The sequence below is a fragment of the Chiloscyllium plagiosum genome, unplaced genomic scaffold, assembly GCF_037043375.1.
Source record: "Chiloscyllium plagiosum isolate Xiang-an unplaced genomic scaffold, Cpla_swu_hap1 HiC_scaffold_5, whole genome shotgun sequence".
NCBI lineage: Eukaryota > Metazoa > Chordata > Chondrichthyes > Orectolobiformes > Hemiscylliidae > Chiloscyllium > Chiloscyllium plagiosum.
Window position 1 is genome coordinate 41,508,058 of NW_028270143.1, and position 15,386 is coordinate 41,523,443.

The 15,386-nt window shown below is 41.8% G+C and overlaps 1 protein-coding gene across 1 annotated transcript in view; it reads left to right on the plus strand.

Moving 5' to 3' along the window:
• Positions 1 to 15,386, plus strand: part of LOC122549803 (thrombospondin type-1 domain-containing protein 7A-like) — a 403,547-nt gene that overhangs the window by 268,850 nt on the left and 119,311 nt on the right. The window contains exon 7 of the mRNA XM_043689852.2: positions 15,127 to 15,318. Coding sequence (XP_043545787.2) covers positions 15,127 to 15,318 — 192 coding nt within the window. The remainder of the gene's footprint in view (positions 1 to 15,126; positions 15,319 to 15,386) is intronic.

Below are 15,386 nucleotides of genomic sequence, written 5' to 3' on the forward strand. Positions count from 1 at the left end.
TCTGGTTTCCAGCATCTGCAGTAATTGTTTTTACCTAGAATGTTCCACCAGTTTACTTAGCAAGTATTGCATGTGCTTCAAGCGAATGGCCATCTCTGTAGGTCAAAGGGGAGCAGTCCTCAGTGAAGGAAAACTACTGTCAGTCAGGAAGAACCATGACAGTCAGTAAAAGGATTCGGTCTATTCCAGTCCAGGGGTTTGGCCATGGTTAGTGTTTGGCCATTGTTGAGTCTGGGGAATCGAGTCTGCGCTGTCCACGGATGGGGCCCTAGTCTGTCTCCCAGATCAAGTGTAACCAGCCGAGGGATTCCAGGTGGGATGCTTCGGGCAATGTGGAGAGTCTGTCGAGGTTGGGGTGTGGTGGGGTGGATGTTATGGGCCTATTTATTTTCCTTTGGCAGTGGACAAAAGGGAGAGGTTGAGTATGATTAAAAGTGAATGGGAGAGGTGTCAGTAATGATTCCTGAACAGAGGTGAGTGAGAAGAAAGCATTTAAGGCAGGGATGATCAGTACATCAAGAGGATGAGGTGGGTGAGATGCATGCAATAGTGAGAGTTGTATCCCTTGAGCCTGAGTGAAGGGTGGGTGCAGTGACTGAGTTAAAGTAAGTGCTGGCCTTGTAAAAGTGAGGTAGCAGAGAGAAGGTGGTGATACTTACCGTACTGGAGCATAAAAAATCATTGATCATCTTTCTACACTGCTGAGTATCCCACTTCACCCAGACATAGACCTGATCCTGACTGTAACTGGGTCCAGGCTGGCTGATTTTGCTGGTGTGGCCTCCCATGGTGGACCATAGGGGAAAGAAAAGCCCCTCCATTTCTTCACCACATCCATCCAGACTCCAGGCCCCTATCTGTGGGGACAAGTGAGCTTCCCTTCCTTTGGACCATGCCCTAGGTAAGACTGGTTAAGCACCACAGTGTGAGGCCCACTTCCTGATTGACAATATCTGAAGCAGTGTGCAGCTGAACGTGAAGTATAGTGCCAGCAACATGGAGGCTGGGAGGTCCCCAGCATGGCGAGCTCTTGTGCTTTTCCAGCCACATGGGATTTCCCAAGCAACCTACCTGGTAGCCAGCCTGAATAACACAGGCTCCAGTACAGTATCACTAATTCTTGGACCGTATGCCCTCCCTGTTTTGCCAATCTCCTGACACACTCAATATCAAGTCAGTTGTAAAATGAGTTCAAACAAAAACTCCAGCTAGAGTAGATCTCCTCTTTAACGCCAACTTTAAACAGCACAGACCAGCTTGAAGCTTTTGTCGACCCTTGACAATTTTGCAAAACCTGCTCAGATGTGCAGTCACTCCATAATCATTAAAATTACAGGGAACATTATGATTTACACATTTGCTTTTGGGCCATGTCCAATTTTACAAGTTAACTTTTATATTTTTGCCTTCTTATGCTAACACCTCAATAATAATTACCTGCCAGCTGTCATTAAGGGAAAGTGTTCACTGTTAGATTCAAAGAATGTCCTGTTATGTAATCACAGTGTTCTCAGTGTGAGAATGGCATAATGATCAAACGCATAGTTCAAATTTTATTTTTGAGAGACATCTGGTTGAGGGTAATGTATGTGAGAGATAGATGTCTTAATTTAAAGATTACATTGCACATATTCGCGCTATATTAGGATGAACATCTTTTTTCTAAGAAGTTCCATTTATAAAGCAGTTTTCACATCCTTTGGATATCACATCAATGTTAAGGTGCAGAAGGAGTCTATTTGGATCATTATGGCTATACCAGCTCTTCAGACAAACATTGTTACCTAGTACCAATCTCCTGCTTTATCCCCATATCCTTGCACACTATTTCTATCCAAATAATCATCCTTTGTCATCTTAAATGCCTTAATTGTATAAACCAAACTTTGCAAAGCAAAGCCGAGAATATAGTGATGTAGTAAACAATGCACCAATTCCCACATTAGCCCCCACTTCAGCAATAAGATAATGGCAAGATGAGAAGTCTTTTTTTACTGACGTAGGTCAAAGATCACACAACAGCAGGTTATAGTCCAACGGATTTATTTGAAATCGCAAGCTTTTGGAGCACTGTCCCTTCGTCAGGTGAAGTCCTTGCTGCACTATGACCAATGTAACTTTTGACCTTGTCCACCCCAGTCCAGTACGAGCACCTCCAGATTATCTTTACTGGTGTAGATTAGATTCCCTACAGTGTGGAAACAGGCCCTTCGGCCCAACAAGTCTACACTGACCCTCAGAAGAGTAACCCACCGAGACCCACCTAACACTATGGGCAATTTAGCCAGGCCAATTCACCTGGCTTGCACATCTTTGGACTGTGGGAGGAAACCGGAGCACCTGGAGCAAACCCACACAGACAAAGGGAGAATATGCAAACTCCACACAGACAGTTGCCCGAGGCTGGAATTAAACCTGGGACCCTGGTGCTGTGAGGCAGCAGTGCTAACCACTGAGCCACTGAGATAACCTTGGTCCAAAATTAAAGAGAACTCATCAACTGTTCTTCAAAATAGTTACTTTTATGTCCAAATGATAGCATCTTACATGAGATACAATGCCAGTAACAATGCATTATTCCCATGTTACTGCACTGAAATGTAACTGCACACTTTATGTACAAATTTCTGGAGTATGACTTCTGGACAATGTGAGAAATACCAGAGCATTTTGTTCTGCTTATTGCTTTGGTGCACAAAGAAGAAATTAGACTACAGTCATTCTTTGTGAATAATCTACTGACCCATTAAAAAAAAACAGATTCATTCTTTCTTTAAATAACTGAAGTTCTGATAAAATGTTACAAGTGTGCAAGTCTATGGATAACTGTTTGCGTTTGATTTCCCTTCAGTAGATTCATGCTCTTAAGCAAATATTCCTGCATACATTTGTAGCAAAGTGCTTTCTCTATTTTTAATTCTTGCTATTGGCTTTAAAAGTGCTTGTGTATTTATTGTAGCGTTACAAGTAGCAGTTGGTTTATCTCTTTTTTTATTCCTGTATCTTTAAAATTGGAGACTATGTAGGTGATGTCTGTTTCTGAGAGTTGTGACATCATATGCACTTCTCTGTCTGCCTTTGTGCCTTTTCTGAGAGACAGGATGGCAGAATCCGTCAACAACTCTAAACTGGTAAATTCTTTTAATGTAAATACACATTTTATTTCAGATTTCTGGATTTTTTTGATCTGGAAACTTTTTTAAATAGGAGCTATCTTTTCAACACCTTTTAACTGACATTTTAAAAATGATGAGCTGTACTTGGATCTTGAGGAAAGTAAAGACAGTAGATGCTGGAGAGACAGAGTCGATAAGTGTGGCTCTGGAAAAGCACAGCAGGTCAGGCAGTATCCGAGGAGCAGGAATGTCAATGTTTCAGGCATAAGCCCTTCAGCTGGAGGAAGAATGCCTCATTTTCCACCTGGGAACTCTCCAAATCTCCCCTCATCTAGGTTATGTGCTTACTGATGTTACTCTACATTACACACGCAACTGACTGACTACATTTACTCCATTGTACAGAGAGAGTGACTGAAGCCTGGTACCTTTATGCTGGAATGTCACATGCTGTATTGTCATGTAACTCTCTTAAAAATACAGGCTAGTCTGTTCTGGAATCTATGCAAGAACACAACATAAGGAACAAATATAGATTAGGCTCGATGGTAACAATTTCAGTACAAAACTGGGCACATTAATTTCAGGTGTCAGTGCAAAGTGAAAATGAAGGATCTTTACTTAACATTGAAGTAGTTCCTCAAGTATTGTTTAATGTTAATTTGATGTGATTTACTCATGGCTGCTGAGTTATTGAGCTTTTCTTTAAACAATAATTTGTGTAGTGAGATTGTTACTTGATCAAATCTAAAAGGTATACAGATTGTCAATATTTCTAACACTCCAACCAATTCAATGACCCTTCTCTCCCTTTAAATTCAGTTTTAGGTCACTTTGGTCGATCTTTTATGATTGTGGAATGAAAATTGATTTTTTGCCTCGTGGGAGATTTTGCTTGTCATCAAATGTACTTTGTTTGTGCTAAGATGGTACTTGATTAAACTGACTTTTTTTTAAAGCAGACATCTCTTTGCTGCTGATCAATGAACTGTTGTCCCTCAACAAAGCTTTTTTGTCACATGAAATACAAAGGTATTTCAAGTTATCAGTCTCTTTAATCAAATTGCTATTTCACAATGCAGTGTTCACTTGTAGTCTAGTTCCTTTGATGAGACACTTTTTAAAGATTATGAAGAAGGTTTTATTTTAAACAATTTTAAGAATATCTAGCATTCCTCTCAATGATGTGTTGAATAATGAGCTATAGAAAAGGTTTTGTTGAGGGAATCAAAATGGTTTTGAATATTAACAGTGACCCAGATGGCCACATAGTTGCTGGAGCAGCTTCGACTGGAGTTCCGCGTCACGACCATGTGGGATCCCCAATGCAAGTAACTCCCAGGGGCTTTCCTGGAAAATTGAAATTCCCAATGGGCAACTCCCCTATGCCTAAAACCCTCAAGAAAAATTCCATTTAAAGTCTAAGAGGTAAGGGTTCTGACTCATAGAGTCACAGAGTAATCTAGATATACAACATGGAAACAGACCCTTCGGTCCAATTCACCCATGCTGATCAGATATCCTAAATTAATCCAGTCCCAATTTTGCCAGCATTTAGCCCACATCTCTTTGACGTCCTTCTATTTTTATACCCTCCAGATGCCTTTTAAATGTCATAACTGTACCAGCCTCCACTACTTCCTCTGACACTTCATTCCATACGCTTGCCACCCTCTGTCTGAAAAAGTTGCCCCTTAGCTCCCTGTTAAACCTTTCCCCCCTCATCTTAAACCTATGCACTCTAGTTTTGGACTCCGCTACCCCAGTGAAAAGACCTTGGCTGTTCGTCCTATCCATGCCCCTCATGATTTTATAAACTTCCAGAAGGTCACCCCTCAGCCTCCAAAGGAAAAATAGCCCCAGTGTATTCAGTCTGTCTCTGTAGCTCAAATCCTCCAACCTTGGCAACATCCTTGTAGATCATTTCTGAACCATTTCAGGTTTCACAACATTTTTGCAATAGCAAGGAGACCAGAATTCACTTCAGTTTGATAGTTGCACAGAAAATGATAAAGAATGAAAAATCTAATCAAACCCCTGGGTAACTGTTAACCCGATTCATCGCTGAACCCATACACTATTCCCTCTCTCCCTCCGAACTCCAGCATAACATCCACCCCACAGCCCAGTCCCACCTGACCTTCCTGGACCCAACAACATTAACGTCCCTCTCTGCCCCTTCATCCCCAACTCCACCCTTTCCTGCTGGACCCAACATCCACTCCACAAGCCTAGTACCACTCCCACTCCTCCCCCACCTCCACCCCACCTCTGCAAATGTTGCTGGATCTGGCATGATTGTGATTGACATTGCTTGGCTTGAAACTTGTCCCCTGGTTCAACTTGAACTAACCCTGTTTGCCATGACATGCTAAGTAGTTCGATCACTCCCTTCCATCCTTCCCTGAGTACGCATCAACTTACCACACACCCCAAACCCTTAACCAAACTGCAATTCAACCCACATGGCACATTACCCCCCTTCCACTCTACCTACCACTCTACTTGCTCACTTACCTTACATACTTCCCTGTGCTAAGTCGCTGACAAAGTTCCTTTGCAACATTTAACTCCTGAAATGCATCAACAAGTAGCGTAAAAAAGAAGACAGGTGTGAGCCTGCAATGCTGTTAATGCACTGAATGGATTTCCCACTCCTCCACCCTTGAACCCCGCCCCTCCAATCGCCACCAGGACCGAATCCCACTAGTCCTCACCTACCACCCCACCAACCTCCAGATACATCGGATCATCCTTCGTCATTTCCGCCACCTCCAAACGGACCCCACCACCAAGGATATATTTCCCTCCCCTCCCCTATCAGCGTTCCGGAAAGACCACTCCCTCCGCGACTCCCTTGTCAGTTCCCCCCCCCCCCCCCACCAACCCAACCTCCTCTCCTGGCACCTCCCCCCTCACTTCCCTCCAAGGTCCCAAGGGAACCTTCAATATCCATCAGAAATTCACCTGCACCTCCACACACATCATTTACTTCATCCGCTGGGCCCGATGTGGCCTCCTATACATTGGGGAGACAGGCCGCCTACTTGTGGAACGTTTCAGAGAACACCTCTGGGACACCCGCACCAACCAACCCAACTGCCCTGTGGCTGAAAACTTTAACTCCCCCTCCCACTCCGCCAAGGACATGCAGGTCCTTGGCCTCCTCCATCACCAGACCATGGCAACACGACGCCTGGAGGAAGAGCGACTCATCTTCTGCCTAGGAACCCTCCAACCACAAGGGATGAATGCGGATTTCTCCAGCTTCCTCATTTCCCCTCCCCCCACCTTTTCTCAGTCCCAACCCTCAGACTTAGCACCGCCTTCTTGACCTGCAATCTTCATTCCGACCTCTCGCCCCCACCCCTCTCCGGCCAATCACCCTCACCTTAACCTCCTTCCACCTATCACATTCCCAATGCCCCTCCCCCAAGTCCCTCCTCCCTACCTTTTATCTTAGCCTGCTTGGCACACCCTCCTCATTCCTGAAGAAGGGCTTATATTCAGAATATGCGGACCATAGTGATATTTAATGCAGTTCAATGTGGAAAGCCTCAGGTTTTAAGTCCTGTTTGGATCGCATTCTTATCTATATTGAACACACACTGTAACATTTTGCAGTAGAGGCAAGGAATCATAGAGAGAACTCTCAAGTTCTCTTTGGCTGAAGCCTGCATTAACAGGGAGCTAGAAATAAGCCGAACACTTTGACCTCCTTTGAGAAACCAGGCAGCTGGCAAAATATTTAATATAGGAAAAAGCTTCTGTAGAGATATCTTCTCAGAACAAGAGTATGAGGTGTTCTGAAGTGTATTTATGTTAATGCAAGGAGGATAACAGGTAAGGCAGATGAGGTAATAGCCTACACTAGTACATGGAATGACAAAGATGTAGCCATTACAGAAGCTTTATTAAGAGAAGGGTAGGTCTGGCAGCTCAATCATTCAGGAATGATGGAGAGGCATGTAAAGGGGTTAGGGAGAATGTCACAGTTGCACTAAGAGAGGATATTTTGGAGGGCTCATCCAGCAAGACCATATGGGAAGAACTCAGGTTTAGGAAAGGTACAGACACTATGATGGGGTTATACTATATGCCTCCCAAAAGCCAGCTGGACATAGAAGAATAGACATGTAGGCAGATTTAAGGGACAAATGTAAAAACAGGGCTGTTATTGTGTACATTGACTGGGACTCCTTTAGTGCCAGGAACTTAGATGGGCAGAATTTGTTAGGTGTAACCAAGAGGGTTTCTTGAAAGAATATGTATGCAGTCCTAATAGGGAAGGGACTGTACTCAACCTTGTATTGAGGTATGTCCTGACCGAGTGATCAAATTTTCAGTGAGAAGCATTTTGGAAGCAGTGATCATAATTCTACAAGTTTTCAGATAATTAGGATAAGATGGGCTCTCTGGTAAAAGTGCTAAATTAAAACAGTATTAGACAGAAACTGGAGAACATAGATCGGGGGCAAATCCTGTTTGAGTGTTAATCCATATCTGACAGTTGAGGGTCTGTTAAAGGCCAGTTGTTCAGAAAACAGGACCAGTATGTTCCTGTGAGGATGAAAGGTAAGGATGGCAAGATTAGGGATAAGGAAGCAGGAAAGAACTTAAATAAGGAATTATGAGTAGTAAAAGTGGCCATGAAATTTCTTTGACAAGTAGGGTTAAGGAGAATCCCAAGGCATTTTAAGGGTAATTAGGGAAAGGATAGGGACACTGAAGGACAAAGGAGAGAATTTATGTGTGGAGCTGGAGGAAGTAGGTGAGGTCCTTAATGAGTACTTTGCATTAGCATTCACCACGAAGAAGTTCACAGATTATGGTAAGATTACGGAGGGGTATGTTGATATTAAGAAGTAGGAGGGATTGAGTGTCTTGAAAAACATTAAGGTAGATAGGTCCCCAAGCCCGAATTGGAACTATCTAAGGACACTGTGGGAGGCCTGGGATGAGATTACCTGGGGGCCTTGACAAAGATCGTTACATCCTCTTTAGCCACAGGCAAGCTCACAGAAGGCTGGAGAATAGCTAATATTATTTCTTTGTTTAAGAAGGGCAACAAGATAATCCAGGAAATTATAGGCCAGTGAGCCTTATATCAGTAGAAGGGAAATTATTGGAAAAGATTCTTAGTGACAAGATTTACTTGCATTTGGAAAATAATGGACATATTTGGGATGGTCAGCATGGTTTTGTGCAAGGAAAAGTTTGTCCCGCAAACTTGATTGAGTTTTTTGAGGAACTGATGAAGATGATTGATGAGAGTAGGGCAGGGGGTATTATCTACATGAACTTTATTAAAGCATTTGACAAGTCCCTCATGATAGGCTGGTCAGAAGATTAGGTCATATTGGATCCATGGTGAGTTGGTAAGTTGGATACAAAATTAGCTTGGTTATTTCTGGAGGGGTACTTTTCTGACTAGAATTCTGTGACCATTGGTGTACTGCAAGGGTTAGTGCTGAGATCTCTGTTGTTTGTAATATATACAAATGATTTGGATGAAAAGGTAGGTGATCTGATTAGTAAGATTGCAGATGACTTGAGGATTGGTAGAGTCGTGGACAGTGAGGAAGGTTGTCAAAGGATACAGCAGGATATGGATCAGTTGGAAAGTTAGACAGATAAAAGGCTGATAAAATTTTATTCAGACAAGTATGGGGTGAGGCATTTTGGGAGATCAATTGTTAAAGGAAAGTATATGGTAAATGGCAGGACCCCTTAGGAGTATTGATGTACAGAGAGATCTTGGGATGCAAGTTCATAACCCTCTGAAAGTGACAATACAAGTGGATAAGATGATAAAGAAGGCTTACAACGTGCTTACCTTCATTGGACAAGCGATTGAGTATAAAAGTTGGCAAGTCATGTTGCAGCTGTATAAGACTTGAATTGGGCCATATTTGGAGAATTGTTTATAGTTCTGGTCACTATAGGAAGGATGTGGAGATTATACAAAAGAGCTTTGCCAGGATGTTGCCTGGATTGGACTGTATTAGCTGTAAGAAGAGGTTGAACAAATTTGAATTGTTTTCACCAAGTGTCAGAGGTTGAGGAATGTCCTGATACAAGTATATAAAATTGTGAAAGGCCTGGATAGGACAGATAGTCAGAGTCTCTTTTCCAGGATGGAAATTTCTATATTAAGGGTCATAGATTTAAAGTGAGAGAGGGAAAGTTTGAAGTAGATGTGTGAGGCAAGCTTTTCACACAGAGGGTGGTGGGTGCTTGGAATGTGCTGCCACAAGAAGTGGTAGAAGCAGATATGTGAGGAGGATTTAGGAGGCATTTTGACAGATACATGTACAGGCAGGGAATAGAGGGATATGGACAATAACCAGACAGATGGGATCCATTTGGAATGGCATCATGATTTATGCAGATGCGCTAGGCTGAAGGGAATGTTCCTATGCCGTACTACTCTATGATTTTTGTTCTAAAAGCATGGAATAACAGAAACCTTTCTTTTCGTTAAGAATACTATCTTAAAGAATACAACATTCTTTCTGCTCGTATGTGAGGACTTCTCTAATATGGTTCTACACTTTTTAAATTTGTTATTTAGATAAAATATTTTACATTTAGCATGAGAAATATGCTTTAAAACAATGTTTACTGGTAATCTATGCAGGAAATTACACCCTTTAGAAAGTTAAAAATACCTTTTATTGCTCGACAATAAACAAGGACATTTAGCAGTGTGTTTGTATTACAGTCTCCTTGCGCAGGTATACAGATGTTTGTTCACAAGCATACCTGATTCCTCACATATTTCAATCAGTATTGAGGGAAGCTGAGGAAGTTGCACTGGTGGCCCAAGTCAGTTTCAGCTCCATAATGTACCCACTTAAAATTAGTGCTGTAAAAAAAGATGTTTTAATTCATCAGGATAGTTTTTGTAAATGTACAAATTCATGGAAGAAAAATCAACATTTATACTACATGAAAGGGCAGTGCTGATTGCTTGCCAAGGAGACTTTGATTAGTTGAGGCATAACTATGGAGAATGCCCCATTAATGCTGATTGACAGTTAACAGCTAGGATTTGTTAATGTTTTTCGAGAAAATCAAGTTCTGTATAACCAAAAAACTATTTATTGAAAATCAAATCTTATGTCAAATTGCAACTTCAAGCACAGCTCTGTCTGCAGTGTGTGCATCCGAACTGTGAAGTGGTAGAATTTAAATCGGAATAAGGGAGAGCAGTTTCAGGTTCTAGTTCAGGTTATATTCTTTTTCTCTGTTGCATTATATGACTTTGTTTTGTAATCTGTCATTTGAAAGGCACAGTTGGAAGGAACAGTGAAATGGACAGAAAAGAAGTTTAGAGCAGGACTATAGAGTCAGGAAATACAAGTGCTGTTGGTGGAGTTTGTTCTGCATTTACTTCAATCTGATAGTACTTGTGCTTTTACTGCATGGTGGTGTTCGAACTTACACAGATTCATCTTTATTTGATGTACTTCGTCATACAGAATATCAACTGTTCACTATCAATGGGAACAGCATGTTGGCACAGTTCCCACTGTGCCATGTGAAGAATCAGTCAATGTTTTGCCATCAGTCAGCTTCCTGTTCAACAGGATATCTTCGAATTTATTGTGTGACAACGATATGAGCACTCTAACTGATTGAGCTCACAGTAAGGGGAATCAGGTATCACTTTCTGGTATTTTCTGACCGTGTTCAGCAACATTTGCATTATCTGGCACCATATAAATTAGTGTGCTTCACCAGCCTGGATCTCCAATAATCCTTAATGAATATGCACATTTTACCAATCGGAAGCTATATTGATCATAATCAACTTCCAGGGGCTGACATCTGGTCATTGTAAGGTTTATGAACAGCAAAGTTGAAGATTCCCTCAAATGATAACTTGTAGGATCAATTGGGTTTGTTTTAATAAGTTTCATGTTACTGCAGTGTTGTCAGAGTGTAGGAAAATACTTTCAAGAAATTAAAATTGTCGTATGGGGGCTTTAGGAACCTGGAGCAATTTTGTAATGATTTCGGAGCTGGTCCTCAATAGGCACAAATAGCACAGTGCAAACAGAGAAACTGGGATTTGAAAAGAGAAACTCAAATAGATAATGGTCTTCCAACAAGGTAACTGCAAAAGTAGAAGCTGGTATATCTCAGATTACTGAGTATAATTGTACATACTGTTAGCATGCATTAACCAGAGTTCTAAAGAAGCCTAAGCATGAAGACAGTTGTTAGCCTTGCTTTATCCCTGTTCAGTTTGTTTTCAACCCAAACACTTGGATGTGGCCCGAAAACCACACGGCAAAAAGAAAAATAAGTAGAACTTGTTAAGACATCGCAACCTGTCCAACTGATTGCAATTGGCTTTCTGGGATAAAAGTCTACTTGTGCTTCTACAGACAGCTTAATGACTTGAATTAGATGGCCAACTGTCCCTTCAGTTCTGTGCTTCATTGCAGCAATTATAAATAAAATGTTGGTGCAATGTTAACTGGTTCATAAATTCAGGCTAAGCTTTGCAATTGTTCACATCCCTTCCCAAAATATAATCAAAAAACATGCAACATATAAATGACATCTGGTGGAGTCATCACATTCTGTAGAGATTTTTCTGGAAATTGGAATTCATGCATGTCTGTGAGTTTTCTTGGAATCCCATTTGCAAAAGGTCTTCCTCAGGAAAAGAGAGGATGCCACATGAGCAGGCAAGTAGCTGTGCAAAGACTTATAGAAATATTGTAATGCAGCAGTTCACGTGTTTAAATCCATTCACTGCTTGCTGTTTGGCTGCGTGGTGCGCAGTAATATTTTTACCTCCCTCTCCAAAAAATAGCCTACTTCACTATTCATAACGTTAGGGACTTAGCTTCACTAAAAGGCAATTAGACTTTTGAGCAAGGCCACATTTCAGCATTTAGTTCAGCCCCAAGCACATAAAATGATTGCATAGTAAGTCTGAAAATCGATATGCAATGGTAAATCAGATCAGAACAATTTGAAAGTCAGATTGTACTTCAGCAGGATCTATTCACATTATGAATGCAATAATACTGTATTAGGTTAAACCACCCATCACATTGGAGTAGACATCCTGCAAGCATTATATTTATTGCATTGATTAACCCACTTCTCTCATGTTCTTTCAACACAATTAGTTAGTAATCAAATTATTAATGCATTAAAATAAGGCAAATAAATTTTATTACAGCATGTTAACCAATGTGTTGAGTATGAACAATTCAATGAAACTTGAAATCTGAGTTTGTAACAGGACATTTTTGTTTTAATAAATGTGTTTAGTTATGAATTGTTTTGGAGCATGACCGATCCAAGATATTTATGAATTATTCAAACTCCTTTTCTGGATTTTATGTACAAGGATAATTAATGCTATGTGTTGACCATTTGTGCCAACTCAGGACTGTACTCCACGGCCCTCCACTAGCATGTTCCAAAGTGGAAGTGGGCTTGTAAAGTGTATTGCATGGCCTACCTGCAGCCTTCCCACCCATTTTGTGGCCTAAGAAACCTTATCCTGTAGTCAGCTCTGTTTTATCTATGACAGGGAGAATCTCAGCTCAAACTATTTGACAAGACAATTTTCTGAATAAGCTGGTGTCAAACAAGAAGTGAAGGATGAGCCTCCTTTACTGTCACCAGTGTCACCATTCTCCCTCCCGAACCTCCTTGTCAAGGTCATTACCCAAACATCCGGCTGCCCAAACCTGGTCTAGCTCTCTCAACATACTTGCTGGGGCTGTCAGCTGGATTCCTCTCACATCCCAAACTTATCTTCAGTTCGGATTCCATAATCTCTTCTTTTGGTTCTGACTGTACCCCCAACAGTGGCCATCTCTCAAACAGTGAACAACTACTTGAGGGCAAGTCTGCAGTAGGACAGTGTGAGGCATTCATAAAGGTAGAGGGTGGAGGGGTTGGGGGAGCACAGGCAAAACATATTGCTTTTGGGTGAAAAATAGGAGCAACGGCCTCAGAAAGCTATGGATTTCTATGAATATTCAGGACTGGATAAAAAGTAAAAAGAGAGATGTTTCACAGGTACTGTCGTGGAAATTAAATGGACTTGACTCAATTGTTAGCAAGAGCCACCAAAAAGCTTTATTAATTTTTTTAACCTCTGCATTGGAGAGGGACTACATGCACTTGACAAAAACTGCCTTGTGCAAGGGCCCGAAGCATAATTCAGAAATTCTTTTGAGGGGGTACTGATAGATATGTATAAGATTATGAGGGACATTTACAAGGTGAATAGAAGGGTCAGTAAGAAGGGGACATAATTTGAAAGGCAGGAAACTTTGAGGGGATTTGAGGAAAATCTTTTTCGCCCAGAGGTTGATGCGGATCTGGAATGTACTTCCTGGGAGGGCAGTTGGGGCAGGTAACCTCACAACTTTACCCAGAGCCAGTTAAAACTGGGTTTTTCACGCGTGACATCCTAACTGATCTTTTATTCAAGGCTGAAGTGGGGAGTGGACAGGCACTCTGCAAAATCCAGGCATCAATCTCTCTACAGAGACTGGAATGCAAGATCCAGCCTAACACTGCAGTTCAGGGCTCAGGGCAAATGATACAATAAACTTGAGGACCTGACAGCCCAGTCATTCGCATGTAAAAGGTCCAACGGCACTGTTTGAATAAGAGTGGAGAAGTTATTTCTCGTATCTGACTTCTATTTAGATTAAACAAATCCATTAAAAAATAGATCTGTGGTCATTGTCTCATTGTTGTCTGTGGGGATTTGTTATGCACAAAATATAATGTATTTTATTTAATCCTAAAAAGGCAATCACATCATCAAGGTGGTGGCAGAGAAGGTCTCCTGAGCAGTGGCCCATCTGCTCTGACTGCTTTGATTTTTTTTAACTTACCTCTTGTCTTTGTGTTCAGATGGCATCGGTAAGAAGCCCAAGTGCAGACCTCGTGGCAATAGCAAGTGAGCCCCTACTTAGTTTTCTGGGGTGAGCAAGGGAGTTGGCATTAGAGTGGACAGAGAGGATATGGCGGAGTAGGCCTAGTGGAAGAAAATAGCACCTGACAATTGGCAACATTGTCATTGGTTGGGCCAGACGCTAGCGGCAGCGAAGCAGTGGTGGAAAGGCACCACCGTGACATTGAGATGGGCTGAGCAGCAAGAGATGTGACTCTGATGGTGGTGGGCAAGGCACAGGCGATAGCGAGGTGATGGTGGAGAAGAATTGACCCAGTGGCAAAAGCTGGTGCCTGAGGATCGGCAGCTTCATCATAATATTACAAGATAATACATGGCTTGGAAAGGGTAGACGCTAGGAAATTGTTTCCGTTAGGCGAGGAGACTAGGACCCGTGGACACAGCCTTAGAATTAGAGGGGGTAAATTCAGAACAGAATGCGGAGACATTTCTTCAGCCAGAGAGTGGTGGGCCTGTGGAATTCATTGCCACAGAGTGCAGTGGAGGCTGGGACGCTAAATGTCTTCAAGGTAGAAATTGATAAATTCTTGATGTCACAAGGAATTAAGGGCTACGGGGAGAATGCGGGTAAGTGGAGTTGAAATGCCCATCAGCCATGATGGCGGAGTGGACTCGATGGGCCGAATGGCCTTACTTCTGCTCCTATGTCTTATGGTCTTATAAGTTGGGTTTGGCAGCGGCAAAGCGGTGAAGGAGGGATGGTGGTGCAGGCATTGTTGATGATGAACTATCTTTGGACTGATGGACACTGTTTAATCTATATCTTTCTATTTCTTTTTGTATTCTCTTCAAACTGGCACCCGATCATGGCGACAATGGAAAAGCTTTTCACTGCATTTTTCTCACTATAAAACACACATGACAATAAAATCATTCATTCAATATTTAGAATTGTGAATATATGTTAATATTTTAAAAGTTACAATTACTAGGCTATTTGCTATCTTACTTCTGTCAAATGTTTATGATTTTGTGCATGTGGGCTCTGATTTACTTCTTTCGCTGTAAAGTAATGAACTGTTGGTGTTTTTCTTCTGCTCACAGAAGATGTGGTCGACAGAAATTTGTGTAGAGAAGCTATCTATCCAGTTCCAGTATTGTGCAACGTTCCGTGTCCAAGAGACTGTGTTCTCAGCAAATGGTCAGAATGGTCATCCTGTTCATATACCTGCTCCGGCAAGAACACCGAGGGTAAACAGATGCGCGCACGCTCAATTCTTGCATACGCAGCTGAAGGTACGCTCATCAATCCCACAAACTGGATAGATTCTTTTATGCTGTTTTTGTGAAAAGAACACATTATT